This window comes from Ahaetulla prasina, chromosome 6 (assembly GCF_028640845.1).
Source record: "Ahaetulla prasina isolate Xishuangbanna chromosome 6, ASM2864084v1, whole genome shotgun sequence".
Classification (NCBI taxonomy): domain Eukaryota; kingdom Metazoa; phylum Chordata; class Lepidosauria; order Squamata; family Colubridae; genus Ahaetulla; species Ahaetulla prasina.
The window spans coordinates 6,258,327-6,281,201 of NC_080544.1; the positions used below are offsets into that span (position 1 = coordinate 6,258,327).

At 44.6% G+C, this 22,875-nt stretch overlaps 1 protein-coding gene across 10 annotated transcripts in view; it reads right to left on the reverse strand.

The window, feature by feature from the left end:
• Positions 1 to 351: 351 nt before the first annotated feature.
• Positions 352 to 22,875, reverse strand: part of ANK3 (ankyrin 3) — a 345,627-nt gene continuing 323,103 nt past the window's right edge. For 6 of the 10 annotated variants that reach the window (XM_058189397.1, XM_058189394.1, XM_058189395.1 and 3 more), the window contains 11 exons: positions 22,151 to 22,225; positions 20,704 to 20,835; positions 20,092 to 20,235; positions 16,595 to 17,249; positions 15,073 to 15,454; positions 13,696 to 13,800; positions 11,522 to 11,605; positions 11,323 to 11,379; positions 6,528 to 6,620; positions 5,982 to 6,067; positions 352 to 1,978 (listed from right to left, as the gene is read on the reverse strand). In XM_058189397.1, coding sequence (XP_058045380.1) covers positions 5,999 to 6,067; positions 6,528 to 6,620; positions 11,323 to 11,379; positions 11,522 to 11,605; positions 13,696 to 13,800; positions 15,073 to 15,454; positions 16,595 to 17,249; positions 20,092 to 20,235; positions 20,704 to 20,835; positions 22,151 to 22,225 — 1,796 coding nt within the window. In that variant the 3' untranslated portion in view covers positions 352 to 1,978; positions 5,982 to 5,998. The remainder of the gene's footprint in view (positions 1,979 to 5,981; positions 6,068 to 6,527; positions 6,621 to 11,322; positions 11,380 to 11,521; positions 11,606 to 13,695; positions 13,801 to 15,072; positions 15,455 to 16,594; positions 17,250 to 20,091; positions 20,236 to 20,703; positions 20,836 to 22,150; positions 22,226 to 22,875) is intronic. The other 4 variants (XM_058189398.1, XM_058189399.1, XM_058189401.1 and 1 more) reach the window with 2 other exon arrangements.

Below are 22,875 nucleotides of genomic sequence, written 5' to 3' on the forward strand. Positions count from 1 at the left end.
AGACAAGAAGCAATGGATGGAAACTAATCAAAGGAGAGAAACAACTTTAGAACTAAGAAAAAAATCCCTAATATTGAGAACAATCAACCGTTGAAAGTTGTGGGTGTTCCATCACTGGAGGCTTTGGAGAACAAATTGGACAGCCATTTCTCAGAAATAGCGTAGGTCTCCTGCATGAGCAGAGGGTTGGACTAGATGACCTCTAAGGCCCCTTCCCAACTTTTTTTTTTACTGTTACTGTTACTGTTTCTGAGGAGGGGTAGAGGAATTCACAATCCCAAGGGGGAGAAAGGTGAAGGCAAAGCTTGCTTAGGGGATTAACACCAGGCACAAAGCATTCTGACTGCCATGTCATTGAAGTGTTTTAACACAATTTATTTTATGCTTAAATTATCAACTAGATCATCCAGTGTTGGTGGGGGTTTTTTTCATACATATGTAAGTAGAGCTATTATCAACAAATCCTGTTTCCATATGAAGATAATTAACAAATTAAAAGTATTTCACCAAAAACCCAAATAAAAATGCCCTTTAAAACACAGCAGCCTTAACAACCTAATATTAATCTGCTAGGATGATTACACATGATTGGCTTCCTGAAAGATTCTACATCTTAGAGCCAGTACACAATATAGTAATATTTTTACAGCGTGCTGTCACTCTTGTTAGCTAAGAAATTCTCTTTCTTCCTTTCCCCCCCTCTTTTTTTTTAAATATCCCCCACTGGGGCTTCCAAGAGCATCACCCCAAACTGCCGAAAGCTGCAAGCATTTCCCCCCAGTGGAAAGCAGGACAGGTAGCACCCCCCCCTCCGCAAAAGCAACTACTGTATATGTTATGGTTTCTGTTTAAGTTTGAGATCATTTCCAGCAGAAAAACTGGCAAGAGCAACAAACATTAGATGAGGGGCTTTATGTTTAGAGGTTATGGATAGGCTTCCACAAGCAGCCCTGCTCCTGAATAGCCGCCCTGCCCAGGCGACCTCGATCCTCCACCCACTGCAAGCAGAAATGAGGAGGCCTTCCTCAGCAGCTGTGCTTGATGAACTGCGCCCCAGGATCCCGTCTCTCACGTCGCAATCTAATATATTTGCAAAACTGGAAAAGAGTTCATCAAAATAAGGCGGAACGCATGCATCAAAATATTAGTACTCCGGAGAGAATCCTTGATTTCACAGAACTACAGAATTCCCCATCTTAGGAATCATTAAATTTGCAGCAGATTTTAAAGATTTTTTTAAAATCAAGCTAGCCTTTTTGCATATACAAACATTATAATAGCTAAATATACAAGAATCTGTGAAGATACACCCAGAATACCCCGGCAGGTGTAGTGGGACCTCCGAGACACTGACTTCTGTTCAATGCAAACGCAGGATTCAGTTTGTGAGCTAGGAGGCAGTGCCTGATCAGCCTGCAGCCCCCTCCTTCTCTTTAGAATTTACACAGTGTTATTTACAATGAGACAAGCAATGTTAGTCTTCTTTGTTTTTGTTTTTAAAAATGAAAACAACAAAAAAAAAGGTGTATTTTAGTACCCTGACAGTTTGGGTCTGAGAAAAATAAGGCGAGCTGTTGTGGATTTTAATAATTTTTAGTGCCTTTCAGTAGTTTGAACCATTCTCCGGTGTCCTTTGAAATCTCTCTTGCAACAGGAATTCCTTGGTTCCGCCGTGGCTTTGCGTTGCTTCTGTGAAGCCGTTGCCTAGGAGTACCCTGGACATCCGTCACTTCTTCTCTCGCTGCATCCTCTCTAATGGTGTGAATGAAAGTGGGTTTCCATGCTCGTGTAGAACTGGCTCATGCTAAATTAAATGTGTTTTTGTTGTGGTTCTTCACATAAAAACCATGCGGTTAATGTGTGGAAGCAGCAAACACACACACACACACACACACTTTTGTCCGTGACTTGATCATTCCTGTTGATTTCATTTGTCCTCGAGTTTCTCTCTAGAATACTGGCAGTAAAAGCACACAGTCTTGGGTCAAGTGGGAAAGGACGGGGAAGAGAGAAAAAGAATACGGGGGTTAGAATAACTTTGAGCATTTCAACCGCAAATAATAATTCTGCATCTCTTCCATAAAATAAAAGATCCACCCTACAGCACCCACTGCGCTGATCCACACTTTCAGCTGCTCATAGACTCCTGAGTTACAGCTGCCACCAAGATGGTTATCCACAGTGGTGGGATTCAATTAATTTAACAACCAGATTTCTCTACCCTAATGACTGGAGGGCATGGCCATGGTGGGCGTGGCCAGGGGCGTGACAGGCACCACCCGGCCTCCTGCACCCCCTTGGAGGCAAAAAGAGGCCATAGGGGGGCTGAGCCCCGTTTTGGACCTAGGAGGCCTCCTTGAAGCCTCCTGGGAGTGAAAATGGGGCTCCCTGCACTTACCTGGCAGCCAAAATGCGGTGCGTGGGGATTCCTGGAAGGGGCGGGGTGGGGCCAGCCAGCAATTTAACTACCGCTTTGCCCGAACTGGCACAAACCGGCTGAATCCTACCACTGGTTATCCAGGGCTAAGAGGTTTAGTACCTGAAGTACAAGGATTACCCACCCCAGCTGCCATATTAGAACAAAAGGGAAGCATAGCCAGAGCAAGATGTAAATCCAGTTTTTTTCAAGTCCTGCGCTGGTTAAACAAGCTTGGTTTCCAGCCACCTGTTCAGGAAAATGTTTCCCAATTCAATGAGCTAAAAGTAAACAAATGAGCTTAGAACAAAATTTTCCAAGCTGGAAGTTATCTGGTTTGTAGGTTACAAAATGTAACTTGTATCTGATCAGGCTACTAGTAGATGACTAAACTTAAATGACGTAGCGCCCAGTCCTCTGAAGCAGGGGTCTCCAACCTTGGTCCTTTTAAGACTTGTGGACTTCAACTCCCAGAGTTCCTCAGCCAGCTTTGCTGGCTGAGGGACTCTGGGAGTTGAAGTCCACAAGTCTTAAAGGGACCAAGGTTGGAGACCCCTGCTCTGAAGGACTGCCTGTCCCCCATCATATCTGTAGGATCAGGCAGCTTCAGCTTGGTTCAGATTCCACCAATTAAGCCCTGTCAACCTAGAAAACGGGCTTTTTCTGTTGCAGTACATGGCAGTACATGGCTGCCCCCGCCACCAACCATCTTCAGCGGGCCCAAAATCCATGGTTATTCCCTCCAGCCATGGGTTAAGGTATCAGGGGTCCCTTTAAGAAAGTGGGGGATTGTTTCTAATTGCTTCCTTAGGGCAACTGTGCTTTAAAAAAAAAAAGTTACGTAGTTTTATTCTATTTTCAATCTTGTGCCCAGAGAGACACCTTGGAAACTGGGCAATTTAAAAATGAGTCAATAAAATAAATAAAACACCGCAACATAAAAAAAATTAAATCCAATTCGCCACAATGGAAAGTATTGTCTAGAGTGAAACAAAACAAACTGGTGTTGGAGGAGTGGTTTTCCTTGCTTAAAAGATAAAATCAGTGAAATCGAAAAAATCCAAAGTTCTCAGAACTTTGGTCCCTATAGGTCATCCACAAAATTAATATTTAAGAGAACAGCCACCCGCTGTGATTGTTACTGTAACGACTCCAGAAAACCCTCCCTTATCTCTAGGTCAGTGGTTCCCAACGTGGGGTCCATGCCCCACTGGGGAGCAATTTGATTTTTCCTGGGGGCAATTCAAAAATGAGCTATTAACTGAATTTTGGAAAGCCCACTAATTGTTCTTATATATTTGTGATGAAACAGCTGTGTTTCATTTACCTATTGTTGTCTTTGTTAAAGTGCATTTCCTAGGGTCTGGTCTGAAAAGGATATTGGGTAGAGGGGGAGCAACTACCAGCCAACCAGATGTGTTCCCACTAAGGCAGGGGTCTCCAACCTTGGTCCCTTTAAGACCGGTGGACTTCAACTCCCAGAGTCCCTCAGCCAGCAAAGCTGGCTGAGGAACTCTGGGAGTTGAAGTCCACCGGTCTTAAAGGGACCAAGGTTGGAGACCCCTGCACTAAGGATCATAGGACTGGCAGAGTCTCTCTCCCTTGCTTTCCTGTGGGCTTTGCTGCTGGGTGGTTGCAGGGAGAGCTGCTCCATGGGGAGACAGAGTAGATGGCTGATGGGGGAAATCCAGCAGTGAGGATACAGAACCAGGACCCAAGTTTAACTAAGAAATTGTTAGATTTACAGTTATTTTCAGTCTGTGTTTTCCCAGGCTGTGTTTTATAAGACTTTTCCTCTGCAATCGGGCTGGGCCACGCATGCGTAGACTTTGCCAGGCCTGTGTGATTCACCCCCACCTACTGAAGTACCAAAGTATTTCCCCACTAAGCTGCAGGTTCAAACCGAGTGGGTGAGTAGGGAGGGTCATAGGTTACACACACCCCCTTTCAACCAAATCCAACCTGCTTTGCAAGAAAACTGCTGTTACCGTCCCCATCTTCATATTTAGCTGAATGTGGCTTTAGTGATGTAAATCAGGGGTCTCCAACCTTGGTCCTTTAAGACTTGTGGACTTCAACTCCCAGAGTTCCTCAGCCAGCAAAGCTAGGAGTTGAAGTCCACAAGTCTTAAAGGGACCAAGGTTGGAGACCCCTGCTTTGCTGGCTGAGGGACTCTGGGAGTTGAAGTCCACAAGTCTTAAAGGGACCAAGGTTGGAGACCCCTGTTTTGCTGGCTGAGGGACTCTGGGAGTTGAAGTTCACAAGTCTTAAAGGGACCAAGGTTGGAGACTCCTGTTTTGCTGGCTGAGGGACTCTGGCATTTGAAGTCCACAAGTCTTAAAGGGACCAAGGTTGGAGACCCCTGCTTTGCTGGCTGAGGGACTCTGGGAGTTGAAGTCCACAAGTCTTAAAGGGACCAAGGTTGGAGACCCCTGCTGTAAATGATTTGCTACTAAAGAAAATAAATCGGCTGGATATTACTGAATGAGGAGACTTGAAAATGAAGCTGATTAAATTGAAGCCTAATATAAAAATCTCTCTGCAGCAGGCATCAAGCACAAGGAGCACAAGTAGACTAAAGATGCAATCCTACACCATTTTCCCAGGAGTAAGCCCCATTAAAGACAATGGTACTTACTTCTGAGTAGACATGCATAGGATTGCGTTGAAATTATGATCTTGTGGTGAGCTCAAATTGTATTTTGAATTTGTTAGGACCTTTATTTTAATATGTATAGTAATTAATATGATCCAAGTATTACAGTATTAAAGCTTGCATTACAATTATTATGCATTTCAGTTCTCCATTATATGTTTTGAAACTTTATTTGCTGTTTTTTCATATCCCTTCATACTATTATTTAAGTTCCTCAGTACTTCTACTGTCTTCTGTTCTTTTATTTTTCTCTTTCATGGAGACCATGTTTTTTGGAACCTTGTTTAAACCAAGTTAATGGCCTTTTAGGCTTCCTCTGTGCGAGCAGGAGTTCACTTTTTGAATATTAAGAATTATATGGGGGTGGGGCATCAGGATTGTAGAGATGCTTAGGTGAGGCCTGGCCAAATACAGGTTAGGAACCACGGCTCTAGGTCAGGGGTCTCCAACCTTGGTCCCTTTAAGACTTGTGGACTTCAACTCCCAGAACTCTGGGAGTTGAAGTCCACAAGTCTTAAAGGGACCAAGGTTGGAGACCCCTGACCTAGGTGTTCTTTTCAGAGATTTGCTTCCCTCTGGACTGCAGAGTACTTTTTTTTTATTATTTGCATTTATATCCCGCCCTTCTCCGAAGACTCAGGGCGGCTTACACTATGTTAAGCAATAGTCTTCATCCATTTGTATATTACATACAAAGTCAACTTATTGCCCCCAACAATCTGACCTTTGACCTTACTGTTCCCAGAAGGCCCCCATCTCACTGAATGATGGGAGCCCCATTAGCCCATCGATGGAAAGGCAATGCGGAAATTGCTAAGCCAAGAAAACAAGCTCACATTGCTTTGTAAAGATTCCTTAATTGCTTAATCCAAGTACGAAGAATAGAAGAGTTATATATATCCAACTGACCATTCACTGTTTGGCTGTTAGGAGTAGGTCGTCTTCTCTGCATGCCGGGCTTCTTTTTTCATTTTCACTTTACACCCTTCTCCCTGCTTTAAAAAAGAGGTCACACCATCATATATCAAGCGGTTGCAATTATACAAGATAGGGAGTCAGTAATAAACTGTAAAATCTACCCCAGGGGTGTCAAACTCAATTTCATTGAGGGCTGCATCAGGGTTGTGTTTGACCGGGGGGGGGGGCTGGGGGGGGGCATGGCCAGCTCAACGTCACTTGTGTCAGGGGCACTTATGATGGCCTGAGCGCTCGGCCAGAGAAAATGGGCTCCTGAGCTCTGTTTTTGGCCGTGACAGCCTCTTGCAACCCTCTGCCAGTGAAAACCCTCAGGAGAGGTGCCCGTGGCCCTCGCAAGCTCCATTTGCACTGGCAGAGGCACTGCAGGCTGGTCCTTCGCTGTTCCCAGGGCAGCCCCATGGGACGGATCTAAGGACCCCGTGGCCTCGAGTCTGACACCCCTGATCTACGCAGACCAGTGGGTGGTGAGTAGCTCACCCAGTGGTGAGACAAAGGTGAGTAGCCAGTAGCCACGCAAGATAATGACATGTGTGATGATGATACAGGAAGCACCATTCTGGGCTCATCATCCTGAAATAAGTTCTTGAACATCAAACAGAATTCCAGGTATTTCGTTACTCCTTCCCCCGCTTTACAAATATCCCATGCTGGGTGATTCCAAGTTAGCAGACCCTTTGCAAGCCAGATCCTGCTGATTTAAGGAAGGTTCAAAGCTTTAAATTAAGTTGATTAGACACGAAAGATGCAACTAGGAAAAGGGAGACCTTTCTGCAATAAACATACTAAAAATCCGCCAAATATAATATATATTTGCACCAAACATATGCACCAAGAGAAATTCCTTGTGTGTCCAATCACACTTGGCCAATAAAAATTCTATTCTATTCTATTCTATTCTATTCTATTCTATTCTATTCTATTCTATTCTATTCTATTCTATTCTATTCTATTCTATTTCTTCCGTTTGAAAATTCACAGCTTAGCAATAGTCAAAACCTTCGGACCTCCAGCAGACAGCATATGCAATTGGCATTTTGTTTTTGTTTTTTATTTTGGACTTCATCCCTAAATAGTGGGAAAAAATCCATGATTTCCACAACATTCCAGATAACTGATCTAATTTACATCAAGTGCATCGCTTCCGTCATGATGTTCCTTTGCGTCCTTCGTCTCCATCCCGTGCCATTAGAGCAGGGGTGTCAAACTCGATTTCACTGAAGCCGCATCAGGGTTGTGTTTGACCTCGGGGAGCCAGGTGGGCATAGCCAGCATGACGTCACTTAGACGGGGGCACCTGTGGTGGCTGGAGCACTCTGCCAGCAAAAAATGGGCTCCTGAGCTCCGTTTTCGGCACGGACGGCTTCCTGCAACCTTCTGCCAGCGAAAATAGAGCTCAGGAGGGCCGTGGCCAGTCCTTGTGAGCTCTGTTTTCGCTGGCAGAGGCACCATGATCTGGTCCTTTGCTAATTCCAGGATCCAGCCCCCGGGCCTTGAGTTTGACACCCCTGCATTAGGATGGACGGCTGCCGTTTGAAGACCAGTTGGCGGCCATCTCCAGGAGAGCCTTTTACCAGGTTCGCCTGGTTCGCCAGTTGCGCCCCTTTCTGGACCGGGATGCACGGTCACTCATGATCTCGTCACTTCTCGTCTGGATTATTGCAATGCTCTCTACATGGGGCTACCCCTGAAGTGCACTTGGAGACTCCAGTTAGTCCAGAATGCAGCTGCGCGGGTGATTGAGGGAGCTCCACATTGCTCCCGGGTAACACCACTCCTGCGCAGTCTGCACTGGCTACCTGTGATCTTTCAGGTGCGCTTCAAGGTTCTGGTTACCACCTTTAAAGCACTCCATGGCTTAGGGCCCGGGTACTTACGGGACCGCCTGCTGTTACCTTATGCCTCCCACCGACCCGTACGCTCTCACAGAGAAGGTCTTCTCAGGGTGCCGTCCGCCAAGCAATGCCGGCTGGCAGCCCCCAGGGGAAGGGCCTTCTCTGTCGGAGCACCTACCCTCTGGAACAAACTTCCCCCCGGTTTGCGCCAATTATCTGACCTTCGGACCTTTCGCCGGGAATTAAAAACTTATTTATTTATCCAAGCGGGACTGGCTTGATTTTTAAATTTCCAAATTTTAAACTTTTTGTAATTTTATATGGGGTATTTTAGGTTGGGTCAATTGACGGTTTTAATTTGGCCATGATTGAATATGTATTTTAAATTGATATTTTAATTTTGTATATTTAAATTGTTTTAACTTTGGCTGTACACCGCCCTGAGTCTTTCGGGAGAAGGGCGGTATAAAAATTTAAATAAATAAATAAATAAATAAATAAATAAATAAATAAATAAATAGTAATTTTATTTTATTTATTTTATTTATTTATCAAACTTATATACCGCACCATCTCCCATAGGACTCAGGGCGGTTCACAGGCATATTAAAACAATATAAAACAATGTAATAAATAAACATTTAAAACCCAGATTAAAACTAAATATTATCAAAGCCTGATCACTAAAACAGTAAGAACCAATAAAACCCCCATTAAAATTTGGTTAAAACATTGTTCTTAGGTTAGTCCCGCACGCTGAAATAATAGAGTCTTCAGTTCACGTCTGAAGGTCCGGAGGTCAGGGAGTTGTCGTAATCCTGGAGGAAGCTCATTCCACAAGGCTGGTGCCGCCACAGAGAAGGCCCTCCCCCTGGGAGTCGCCAACCTACATTGTTTGGTCGACGGCACCCTGAGGAGGGCCACTCTGTGGGAACGCACCGGTCGTTGGGAGGCAATCGGTGGCAGAAGGCGGTCTCGAAGGTATCCCGGTCCTAAGCCATGGAGCGCTTTAAAGATAGTAACCAAAACCTTGAATTGCACCCGGAAGACTACCGGTAGCCAGTGCAGGCCGCGCAGGAGAGGTGTTATATGGGAGCAACGCGGTGCTCCCTCTATCACCCGCGCAATGACAGAATTGAAGAAAGAGCAGACAAGGTTATCAATTCTATTTCTTCCACCCCAACTGCCCATTCAGTTGAGGTTTTGCTGCATTTTGCTAAGAAATATAGAAGAGGGATATCCAGGGTTACAGGTAGTCCTCGACTTACAACAGTTCATGTAATGACCATTGGAAGTTATGACACGAAAAGAGTGATTTATGACCATTTTGCACACTCCTAACTGTTGCAACATCCCCATGGTCATGTGATCGAAATCCAGATGTTTGGCAACGGACTCATATTTATCCTTTTGCAACCTTCTGACAAGCAAAGTCATTGGGGAAGCCAGGTTCACTTAACAAGCGTGTTACTAACGTAGCTATTGCAGTGATTCACTTAAATGCAGCAAGAAACATTTAGCAACATAAATTTGGGCTCAATTGTGATCGTAAGTTGAGGACTAGCTGTAGCAGCTTTGAGGGGGACTTTATTGGAGTAGCTTCTGGCCAGCTTTTTACATTTAGGTCTTCCACAATTTCTAACCCTGAGGTCCAATCCCTCGGAGAGACAGTAGGAAAGGTTTGAAAGAAAGAGGAAGTGGGGAACCCCATGGAGTCTTGGCTGGCGGTGGGGCTTAGAAAATTAGGGGGTTTCTGAACCAGGCCTGTGATTCTGGACAATTGTCCCCAAAGCCCTTGGAGAACTGGGGACAATCAGATCAGGCTGGTAGAGAAAGTTTAGACCCGGGACAGACTCTTTAAGTTTCAACACTGCTTCTGCTGTTCCAAGAAAAAATCTTCATTTCCTCCCTGTCCTGATTTGTTTGTTCTGGTAAACAGTTACTAGTTTTCTTGCAAAATCTGTGCAAATCTTCACCTCATGCAACCTGATGCATCTGGCCTTCTTTTTCACATCCTACCATTGCTCCTTAATTAAAACAGATAGCCCTTTTAATTATTATTATTGTTATTGTTATTACTTCAATATTAGATTTACAAGTCACAAGGGCAAATTCCAAAGCAGTTTGGGCCTGGTAGCCTTGGGGAAAGACATTTCCTGTTCTGCCCCAGAGTTTCCAGATTCCAGGTGTAAGGAGCATCTTCCCAAGAACAGAAGGTAACAGAGAAGGATGGAGATCCCAGCTCCCATCTATCTGTCAGGCGGATATGTTTGTCTCACCCACAGCCACACCATCTCCCCTGCTGTAGCCAGTGACTGCATAGTTAGGTACGCATCTCCCCAAGGAGCATTTGAACCCCTTACCCACACCCATCAAGCACCCCCAGGATCTGCCTTCCCTTCTCTTTGGCTTTGATGGTCCATGGACCTCTCCCAACTCACTGCTGGCGCCAGAAGCCAAGACCTGCAGCCAATCTCAAATGCTGTTTGATCTGATGAGCTTTTCTGGTGTACTGGTGTCATTGTAAGAGGGAAGGAAAGTACTAACAATGTGGTCTTCTTTTCAGGATGAGCAATAGCCTTTGTTTGTTAACTCCTAGGATCAATCTTCCACCAGTTTGTCAAAAATAGCATCCAGGTGAGAGCCTGAGCTTTGTGCAATCATGTATACCTTATTATTTAGAAGAAGACAGGTGATTAGAAAGATTGAATGTCTTTTTTTAAAACAAAAAAAAAATGTTTCCACCCAGCTGATAGAAAACTTGATTGCCATCTGAGTGTGAGGACTGATCACCTTGGAGAAAGAATACAGGTGTTCTGTGAGAAGGGAAGACAACAGATGGATTGGATATCCATTTGGACTTGAAAAAAACAGGTCATGGGATGGATCATCAGGGGAAATAGCTACCAATGTGTCTCCAGGAGTTGAAAACCACTGGATGGCCCATAATCCGTTTCATGCTTGTATTCTTGATCCCTTGCCACATTGAACTTGTTCATGTCCTGCAGTATCTACGGGGTGGGGTGGGGGCTCATTCTGGAAGGTTTAGCCTAATTTTGCACCCTCAACCCTCCCAAATCCTCTTAGTTAGTACCAAAGGAAATGCTCAGCACCCTGTCTTCTGACCAGGAGGCAGAAGATGGGAAGAACAAAGCGCCCACAGGGAAGAGCCTGAAATAGGATTATTCACAAGTTTTGCTAGTAAAGCCCCACTAGCCGAAACAGCCTTGGGGATGGTCCTTTGGAGTCAGAGGGTTAAAGAGAAGCTGCCGGCCAAACACAGTTTATCCTTTCAGATCAGGCGCACCACTTGCTAAAAGCACAAGCATTTTGCCTTGCGGGCGGGGGGGGGGGAGGGAGGTTAATTGGCAAGCCACCAGCCGCTCAACCGCATTTTGAGCCCAGAGGAACCACTGCACCCCGCACAGCTCTTTCATTACCCTGATAGGTTTTTTCACGTGTGGGATAACAAGGCGTCTTAATACTTTCCGGGTAACCTGTGAGAAATAACATAGGAAAAACAAAAAGTCGATATGTGCTCTGCCCGAGTCCGGAAGGACAAAGTTGATGGAAAGAAGAATCTATAATTTAAGGACTCAAGAAAGAAGGAGCAAAATGAATCTTCAGAAAACAATTTACTTTTCGGGTGACGGTATTGCCTTCTTCGTCCGTGAACTGCTCTTGCGTGACTGATTCACCTGGAATGTTTTTGGCTTCCTCGCCCTAGTAGAGAACAGGTCAAAGGATTAGCCCTGCTCACTTGGGGCCATCTGCTGCTTTTCAACACCAGTCCAAGCAATCAACTCATGCCAGGCCAGGCCAGATTTTCTTGTTAGAGACAATCAGACATCTAGATCAGGGGTCTCCAACCTTGGTCCCTTTAAGACTCCCTTTAAGCAAAGCTGGCTGAGGAACTCTGGGAGTTGAAGTCCACAAGTCTTAAAGGGACCAAGATTGGAGACCCCTGATCTAGAATGTCTTATGACACAAGATTCATAGTTTCGATTTTGTGAATCATGCTGAACATACACTTATGTTGTCAAAGGCCATTTATGGGTGGCTGCTGCTTTCAGGAGAGCAATTTATACTGTGGATTTGGTGCTATATACCTAGGAAATTTGTCTAGGAAACTTAGGGCTAAACCCATGGAAAAGGCTTTGTAGGAACTCAGTACAAAGGGAGTTACAGTATAGGGTAGAACCACTACTTCATTTTGAAAGCCCTGAGAAGCTCTGAAATAATTCTTCCCTGCTGCCATCTCAATCCTCCATAAATCTTTTTTTGAAGACAAAATTATTACTTGTACCCTTTGATGGATCTTGTTATTCAGGAGAAGCTCATGCTTAGGTGTGCTGGTCCTAATACAACCTTGAACTAAGATTAGTTCTTCATGAAAAACAGTTCACCAGAATCTCTCCCAAGATGAGTAAAAAAAAAAGAGCTGCTTTATTCCCAATGACTTTGGACAGATAAAGCTTCCCACTTATCTCAAGAAGCTCCAACTGGTCATTGTTTAGCACACAATCACACTTGCTAGTGCAAGATGTTTCATTGTATGGGAAGCACCATCATGTTAGCCAAAACATTCAATGAGGACAGTTTTAAGAGCCTCAAACAATACCAGGATGGCTGGGGACTAAATTAACCACATAGAAAGATTAACCCTGTCTCTATGTTGCTAAAATGAAAACTCTTCTGTGTCCTTGTTTTACTCCATCTCTTGACAACTCTGGGGAAAGGTGAACAAGCTTTGAGTGTTCATACAAGGCAGGATATACACTGAATCACCATCATTATTATCCCAACAGCATCAGCAGATCAATGTCACAACCTACAACAAACAGATCAGCTTCCCCAGAACTACCTTCACAAGGAGCCTTAGGAAAATTGGGAAGTCCCTGGGATTCCTGTCAAACTGGATAGGGAGCAAAGCCCAAACAGATCCACAGTGGCACAAAACTGGAAGAGGTCCAATGTCTCTGTTTACATTGTAGTTTGGACTATCTAGATCAGGGGTCTCCAATCTTGGCAATTTGTGGACTTCTTCTCCCAGAATTCCTCAGCCAACAAAGAGGAATTCTGGGAGTTGAAGTCCACAAATTACCAAGGTTGGAGACCCCTGATCTAGATCACAAGTCTGGATGGAGGTGTGGACTGGCTCCTGATTCTCAATGCAACAGACAAGCTGAGGGCCTTCCAAAGAGCTTAACTCTTTCCCCTAACTTTCTTTTTCCATCTGTAGCATCTCCCAGTTACTACACTCAGTGGTGGGATTCAATTTTTTTTACTACCAGTTCTGTGGGCATGGCTTAGTGGGCGTGGCTAAGGGGTGACAGGCAGCACTCGGCCTCCTGCACACCCCTGGAAGCAAAAACGGGCCACAAATGGGCCCATGCCTCCATGCCCCATTTTGGCCCTCGGAGACCTCCCTGCACTTGCCTGGGAGCCAAAATGGGGCACATGGGGACTCCTGGAAGTGGCTGGGTGGGAAGGGGTGGGGCCAGCCAGCAATTTAACTACTGGTTTGCCCGAACCAGCCCAAACAGGCCGAATCCCACCACTGACTACACCACTCTTGAACACAGATAGGGTATTCAACTACATTCCAGTGTATTTAGAGTCATGCATATACAGCCATGCAACACAGGATGGGATTATGAACAACAACCCAGACTGCAAACTGGTAGGTCCTCCCAGCAGGTCTGTAGGTTGTGCAAGGGACAGTACAAAGAGAGTGTTTAATGGTGAGCCACGCTATCTGCACTGCAGTCCAAGTCCACTCCATGCCAAGGGGCACCACCATCACACAATACCTTCAGAAAGAACCGCCGGCGATAAACCCTCGTAACGATCCTCTGCTCTTCACCTGAACTTGAATCACTCTGAATCTCACAGTCACTGTCACTGTCACTCAACTCCTGATAAAGGCAGTTTTAGTACATTTTTACTGGCTCGTTGAAAACATAAAAATGAATCTGAGCAAGAAGAGAGGGAAAATGGTTTCCCCCAAATTTAGATTCACCTCCCCCAACTACCGTACTGGGAATGTATGCCATTTTGCTCCTGGGGACCACACTTTTAAATGAGGGGCACGCAGCCATGTTGCCTTGATATAGTTTATGGCAGGGGTCTCCAACCTTGGTCCCTTTAAGACTTGTGGACTTCAACTCCCAGAGTTCCTCAGCCAGCTTTGCTGGCTGAGGAACTTTGGGAGTTGAAGTCCACAAATCTGAAAGTGGTCACGATTGGAGACCCCTGGTTTACAGCATAAAAACAGATTTGCACAGGCTTGTGCAACAGCTCTAAACTCTTGTGTCTACAAGCTTTTTATGAACCAGAATGCAGACACGCCCTTCTTACACATTTCCCCACTATTCCTTGCTACCCTTATCTTATAGCAACAGTTCTATGTTTTGCAAAACCAAAGCTATTCTCGTAGTGGTATATGCCCAATGGCCCTATCTAGACCAAACTAAGTTTAGTGGCACATTCTTCTTCTTCTTGTTATTGTTAAACAGGATTTGAAACACTATTTCAAAAAGCAGTTTCAAATTTGAGTTATGCCGAGAATCTTGCTTAATTGTGCAGACCACCAAGGCTAAATAGTCCCTTATGTTTTAGCTCTCCCATCCAGCTTTATGTATATTTTCCCAGCCAACAATGCATATATTCTGTCATGAATGAAAAGAATGGCTGAAAAGTGCACTGTTTGTATGGAGAATCCACCCTCAAGTTGGAAGTAAGGTCAACCTGCTACTCAACTGAAGCACTTTCTAGGGATTTCTCCCACCCCAATATGGGCTAATCTACGATTTGATGGCATTTGGCAGGTGGATGCATCTTAACATACATTTCCTGCCCTTTGTGGGACTTTTCCTCATGTGTCTCAGCCCAGTTTTGCATTGGGCACGAGCATCTCATTTATGTGTGTATCTACACTCACATTGAGAACCTGGCTTTAATCAAGGGGAGTTTGGTGAATGGATGGGGAGGGGGAACTGCAGAATAAAAACATGATGCTCTGCACATTTGATTCCTGCATGGCCACCACAGGGTCCCTGGCATGCAGTAGTTTGTCTCCCAACCCTGAGACATGGAGGGAGGGACAGCTGCAGAAGAAGCAAGAAGGAGTGGCAAATGGTGGCCTATCTCCTCCTCCCTGAGCAAATCAAAGTTTGCGGCATTTATACCTTTTGTTCTGACGCAGCCGCTGTTCCATCGTCTTCCTGAGCTTTTGATCTTGGCTTGCTGCTGTCAGAAATATTCCAGCTTGTCTTTTTCATGCTAACAGGCACAGAGGTTTTAGGTGTATCAACTGCTGGCTTGCTTGCCTCTTGCAAGGATTTCTGGTGGGATGTTAATGAGATTGTTTGCTGCTCAGTTCGGAGAGAGCTTTGCATTTTTGGTTTCACAGTTTCCTTGTCGCTCTGTTTTCCAAGACTGTTCACAGAGTCCTGGACAAAAGTCTTAGCTTTTGCTTCTAATGTAGGTTCTGAGTAGCTCCCATTGGTCTCTAGTTTTCCTGCTTCCCCTTTGATATATGAGGTAATAGAATCTCTGCATTGACCAGGGCTGCAAGAGAGGAAGAGCCAAACCCAAGAAATAAGTAACGGTATCATTACATCGCTTCTCCACAGGTGCTCATCAACAGGCTGGCATTTAGGACTTACAAAAAGCTGTGGCTGTGATTACTAGGCAAGTAATTGTCTACAAAGTTGTGGCTCTGGAAGTCGATATCATTCCAGATGTGCCATGGGATGTATCTAGCCAATACAAGTCTTGAAGGACCATCGTGATCCTCTTCGGAAATAAAGACTGGACTTGAGCAAGGTGAGATCTAGACTTACTCCTCTGCTCCATAATGGCAAGATGCTTTTGAAAAGCAGACAAGCTCCAAAGGAAGAAAGGCTTCCCCCAATGGATATTGGCACACCGTTGGGTTGAGCCTGGATTCTTGTGGGAACAACCTACAGCTTCTGAAATTTTCTCTCTATATTCCCAAAGTGATTGGAACAGCTAACAAAATCCGGACTAAATTGCCAGATGTTGTAGGCACATCCACAAGGAGCAGGAACCCTTCATGATCAACCAGGTTCTGTGGAGGCTTTGGAATGGCCTCCCCAGAGCCTGGTTGTCTTTGTCTCTCTCCCTCCCTCCCTCCCACTCTCTCTCTCTCTCCCTCCCTCTCCATCATCTCTCCGTCCCTCTCCATCATCTCTCCCTCCGTCTCCTCTCTCCCTCTCCCTCCCTCTCTCTCCATCATCTCTCCCTCCCTCTCCTCTCTCCCTCCCTCCCTCTCTCCCTCCCTCTCCCTCCATCTCTCTCCATCATCTCTCCCTCCCTCCCTCTCTCCCTCCCTCTCTCATATTTTGGGTCTTTTAAATCCTTTGAGAGCTACACAGTCTCCTCCTAGAATTCTTTCAATCTCTGCTTTGAATGAGGATATTTAAGTGCTGGCTTTGATTTCACTGCCCTAAATATCAGTGTACATCAATGTCTTGAGAACATCACAGCTGGTCTGTAAAATATCATTAACTAAATACTTAAGCTATTGGTCCCTTCTTTTGAAGTGTCAAATGTTTTACATGCTTCCATCTAGCAGGAAACAAATTAAGAGAAGTCTTTTTTTTAAAAAAAACCTCCACAATATGAAAAAAAACAGAAGAACTGATCTGTCTGAGACTTGGCTGTGTCAGCCTTATGGCTCCATACCTGTCGTCCAATCGATTTAGCAACTCTCCGCTTATTCTGCGTGCTGAAGACGTTGGTTCCACCTTGACTCTGGGGGCCTCGTTCTGCCAACCTGTAATTGAAGACATTTCCTGTTCGGCCTGCTGCACATAGTTAAGTATAGACAAGACTTTCTCTTCTGTCATTTCCTCAGACTCGGCTATTTCTTCAAGGCAAATATCTTCAAACAGAGACTTAAGCTTTTTGTCCGTCGGCTCCTCATCAGTACCAGACCAATTTCTCTCGTGGCGTTCAGTCCTCACTAAGGGTTGACTACTCTCTTCGCTCGGCGTCTGCATTCCAGCGTAGCTACCAAGATAGCGAGGATAATCCTTCAGGTGGATTTCTTCCAGTGGGTTTTGGCCTGCATCTTTAGAGGCTCCTTCTAGAGGCACCGACTGATCGTATTTGCCATCTTCCAGTGAGGTGTCTTCCTCAATGACCACGGGAGGTCCTGCAGCCGTCTCCTCTAGGTTTCCCTGTGAAGTTGCTAAGACATCACTCAGTCTACTAGGAGTTCTAAGGGGTGAGTCTATGCTAGAGAAATCGCTAGCCAAATCATCTTGATGGAAATGGCTGGGTGGCGCGAAGCACAACCCAGGGGGGGTTTCCAGTTCCATTTGAAAGGTGGGGTAACCTAAGGAAGACAGCACATTTGGACTGATTGCCATGAAGAATGGAGTAACATAAAATCAAGCATTCAGAATGGCGGAGTACTTAGAACATGAGAATTTCATGAAACAGCAAGAACAATTGAATTAGGAATGGGACAAAGAATTCCTCAGAGAGCACAACAAAACTGAAGTCAGCAGAAGAACTAGAAGCACAGTACAGACCGGCAGTCGGTGTCTCTATTCACAGCTACCGGTACTTTGACGATTTCACAAACAAACAATTTTTTTTATTCTCAATCTGCTGGACAGAATCTCAATTTTTGTTCAACACTTATATACATGAATAATGGCGATTTGCAGCATAACAAATCATTTCTGCTTTTATTACGGTTAAATTGGGGGGCTGCCTGCAAGACAGGCAAATATTTTACAAGCATTTTAAAAACTGCCTTCATTTTTATTATAGGCATCTCCTTTTAATACCGACCTGATAACACCACACATAATGATTACTGTGCTATATTCTTCAATTTAGTCAGTGCCCTTTGCGAATGGATTCGATGTAGAAAACAGAAATAAATTTCAGGTAGGACAGAAAACGGTAGTTCTTGACCTACGACAGGAGAGACACCCTACAGGGGGGAGGGAGGGAGGGATCTATAGATCAACTCCAGGAACCGTGTAACTCTAGAGATGAGAGTATTGTGATGAGTGAGGAGACTTTGGTGATCTTGGAGACACAGCCGATCTTGGTGACACAGGTACAATCAGAAACACTGAGATCAAATAAAGAAAAGGAAAGGAAAAGCATGAAGACAAAGGAGCCACTGTTCCCCAGGACAGGAATGGTCAAGGCAGCAGTTTCCGCCCTTGTCAATTTTTAATCAAGGTGAATTCCAAAATGTGGAAATTGGGGTCTCTCGTGCTGGTTGAGGAATTCTGGGAGTTGAAGTCCACAAATCTTAAAGTTGCCAAGCTTGGGGACCCCTGCTCTAAATGTTAGAGAAGGTTCCACATCCTTCAAAGGGGATCAATGAATGTGCTCCTCACACTTTTACCAGAAGGAAGCATGGCAATAGCAAAAGCACTTACTTATATACTGCTTCACAGTGCTTTACAGCCCTCTAAACCAGGAGTCTCCAACCTTGGCAACTTTAAGCTTGGAGGACTTCAACTCCCAGAATTCCCCAGCCAGCAAAGCTGGCTGGGGCATTCTGGGGGTTGAAGTCCTCCAGGCTTAAAGTTGCCAAGGTTGGAGAACCCTGCTCTAAATTAAGCAGTTTACAGAGTCAGCATATTTCCTCCAACAATCTGGGTCCTCATTTTGTCGACCTCAGAAGGATAGAAGGCTGAGTCAACCATGAGCCGGACAGAATCGAACTCCTGGCAGAGGGCAGAGTTAGCCTGTAATTCTCAGAGATGGGCTTCACATAATTTAACAACCGGTTCGCCCAGAATCAAAAATGCGAGCGTGCATCAAAAATACAGTGACTGTATGGGATGGAATAGCTTCGCTTTTGCGCACATGCATGCTGCCTAAAAAACACAGGATAGACGGGATAGCACCGGGGCAGGTGGGCAGGCCCAGCTGCTGGCTGTAACTATCGGTTTGCCTGAACCGGTCCGAACCGGCTGAATCCCTGGTAATACTGCATTCTAACCACTGCACCACCACGGCTCATGTCAACTTGTCCATCGACTGTGGTACTATGTGCTTGTCAGAAAATTATTCCCAGCGTTCAGGACAACAGCCAGAATAAGGAAAACACTGCGGGAGTCTGAGCATTGACCGTGCCTGTCCTAGCATTTAGTTTCAGCATAGAAATGAAATGGCAAATGAATGGTATAGCTGCATAATCCCACAGGTAAGTATTAGGCTAGCCCATCTGACAAAAATGGAGAACTTCAGCGTTGAGATATGGCATCTGGAAACGACGTGCATTAATTATAATGGTGGTTGGTTGGTTGGTTGGTTCTCTGAATCCACTGAGAGAAAGTTAAGATGCAGTCTGGTCTTGGTGAGGATAAGGAGCTTTAGAGATGCTTGGAGAAGAGGAAGGACAGAACGCAAAACAAGAGAAGCACATTCTTTTTAGAGGGAAGAGACCCTTTTAACAATTAAACAGCACAAGCCACATTTCAAGAACAAATTTCTTAAAATGTCCACAGAACTTATATTTCTGCACTGCAGCGATTTAGGGGCCAGCCCTGCTGCTCAGAGACAGGGAATGCTTACCCCAGGAGGCAGCCCCCCAGAACATGGATTCTTGGATGTATGCATATGCAAGTTGACACATGCACATACACTCATCTTGCATGTTCAGGCCAGCACAGTATTTCGTAAGCAGCCTAGCAACATGTCAAAAGCCAAAAATGTAATTGCTGTAACTTGTTCTTGATTGCACCTCCATGTCTGAAAGCAAAACATTGGTTAACAACCTCAAGAAAAAACTCTGAATTGGAACATTGGAGTTTCATTGCCTGATTAGGGGAGTTTCAGAATCTAACTGCAAAGTTTGCAATCGCACCTCAGGACTACAGAAGCAATTTGCAACTCTGTTAATTCAAAACAAGTGAATCTTCGCTGGTTCGGTCATACCCTAAATCAGGGGTCTCCAACCGTGGTCCCTTTAAGACTTGTGGACTTCAACTCCCAGAGTCCCTCAGCCAGCAAAGCTGGCTGAGGAACTCTGGGAGTTAAAGACCACAAGTCTTAAAGGGACCAAGGTTGGAGACCCCTGCCCTAAATCATATCTTGTTAAGTAAGAACAAAAAGTCTTAAAGTCCCATGTTATTAGATCAAAAACATATATATTTGTTACTCACTTGGGGGGGGAAAACATAAAATGAAACAAACTCAGTTACCATCAACAGTATCGTGGAAAACATTATTTTCATCTGCAAAACTTCTGGTGCCTGATATGTTGCCATAGTCAAATATTGGTCCTTCCAACAAAGTTACAATGTCGATCCGATTGATTTTTGTTAATACAGAAGTTAAGGCATCAGCTGTGGGGGGAAAAGGACAAAACACATTAAAATTCTTGTGCGCAATTTTTAATTCTTTGGATAGGTGGCCTGTGGTTTCATTGATCCCATAGGAAGTGTTGAGTTCTCTAAACAAAAGAGGAGGCGTCAACTAAATGTCAGAGATGGGAGCACATGAGCTGCAGTGCCCTGTACATTTTGAATTGCTTATTTATCAAATCCCGGCATGTCTTTTGATCAATGAACGCACAATGCTGCGTAAATCCAAAACACTTAACAGTGTGTATTGGCAACTTATTCTCCAAGGCGTTGTGTCTCTCTACAATATTATACATGCACGAAGGTTGGATGACCAAGGCTGTTGGATAAAGAATGTAAGTACTCTGGACACAGAGGGGTTTGGTCTGTTCATTCACACATGCCCCTGAGCCTGTCACCTTCATAGGAACTTCAAGATGCAGACCTTTCTACACAAATCTTAAAACTTACTTGTAGCATTTTTTCCATCTCTTATAACCCATTTCTTTAACAACATGAAGCTCTGAGCAATTAAAGAATTTGGGTTTTCCACTCGAATCTGATTAATTTCGTCAACAGAAAAATTCAGCTCTCTTGCCAGTTCTACAGTGTGGGAAAGAGAAGAAAAACAATTACTTGTGTTTTATTTGAAAATCAAATGTATTTCTGACATCAAATGACACGACCAGTTTTTATTCTCAGAAAATTCAGCCTAAACTTCCTAACATACCTCAAAGGCCAAAGGGTGTAGACTAGAGGTCTCCAAACTTGGCAACTTTAAGACTTGTGGCCTTCAACTCCCAGAGTTCCTCAGCCAACACTGGGAGTTGAAGTCCACAAGTTTTAAAGTTGCCAAGTTTGGAGACTTCTGGTGTAGACAGAGAATGAGAGTCACTTTCAGAGGCAACCTTGAGTCACAGACTCAGGAAGAGAGGCTAAGATAGCTATGGGTCTTCTCTCCTTTCTAAGTTCTTTTTACTTTGTTGGTCTCAGTCTGGACAGAAACAATGGTCCAGGCAGGGGGAGGGCAGCCCTTGGCAACATCCAAACATACAACATTATGGCTTGGACTCCCAAGTTTCCAAATCCAAAGCTGAGACCAGAGGCTCCCCTGTCATCATCACAACCCAGCTCCATTTGCTCCCAACATTGCATCAAAGGACCAGAATTGGAAGGACATCTGCTGTGGCCAGAATGAGGGCAAAATAAATAACTCTTCCCCTGCCTTCCCCGGATAATAAGTGCAATGCTCAACCCTTCCCCTTCCATATCTGAGATGAATTCCAACTGGGCAGCCTCCAACACCCAGTAGGAAGCAATGAAAAGAATCTGACTTTGTGGTTCGCTTGGCTATTGTGACGATCTGTTGCATAGCAAGAAAGGAGATACCAAAATCATAGGGGAAGACTCCATGTCATACAAGCAAGTGTCCCAGTTGTAGCAGCCTTAACTGGCCTCAGCTGACCTTAACCTGGGTAGATTTGGAGGGAAGCCTCCAGGCAATCCCAGGGCTGCAGACAGGACTGAGATGACAAAATATCATCTAGAAAAAGGTAAAAGCAAATATCTCTTGACACTGTAGTGCTGCTGCTCAAAAAATGACATGGATGCATCAATGGAAGCATCAGCTCAATCTTTAACTCCAGTAATAGTGTAGAAGGATGTTTTTCTTCATCTTTTCTTACCAGCTCTATTATTTAGTTTTGGCAAATACCGGGAGCTCCAAAAAGGCTGCTTGTTCCCATTTTTTAAATCTCTCCAGCTGAAGAGCAGAGCAGGATGGACTTGGGAGGAATAAGTTCTTCCTGCCCTCCCCCATCCATCAACACACAGATATACATATCCAGGGAGACACAACCAGGTGAGCCTCTCCGAGGGTTGCTAGTTTCTAGAGCTTCAGAATATTCCAAACCCTTACCTGTCCAGCTAAGTCCCAGGTGATCAGCCACAATTGCCATCCTTATATCTGTCCGCTCGCAGGGGCTCTGTGGACCTGTGATTTACAATTCTTCTATTAAAAGGGTAATGTGAAAGGGTGCTTAGCACTGACTAACATAACTGTAATACACTGTGTTACTTTAATAGGTGCTTTTAGTCCAATTACTAAAAAGAATGGAATGCCCTGTTTTGGTTCTTTTTTTAAAAAAAAAAAAATGCAGATTCGCAGATCTGGAACTTTCCCCTTTGAAAGGCTAGTAGTGTTTATCTACATGATGTAAATATTGTGTAAATGGAACCAAACATGCTGACAATCTATCTAATGAGCTGTATAACATGATTTAATTACTGGTGGAGGGGAGGAAACAAAAATAGCCCACCAGGAACTAAAGAATGAAAAAAAGTGCTTTCTTTCGACAAAGGGCAAGTTTTACTGTCCAGGAGCATCTGGGGGCTGACATGAATGTCTTCGGCATGCGTCCCTAGCTATCTACTATACAGACTTCACATAAAGGAAGAAAGAAGAGCATAAAAGACAAAACACAGAGATGACAATGACAGAATGAGAACTAGAGGAAGTCACTACACAGGCAATCACAACAGTTCATGCACTAAGATCAACAAGTTGAAAGTTTTACAAACTAGGCTTGGCTTCCACAGGGTGAGCCCGAAGAGCTCCAGAAACCTGACTCCCTCCATTCTCAC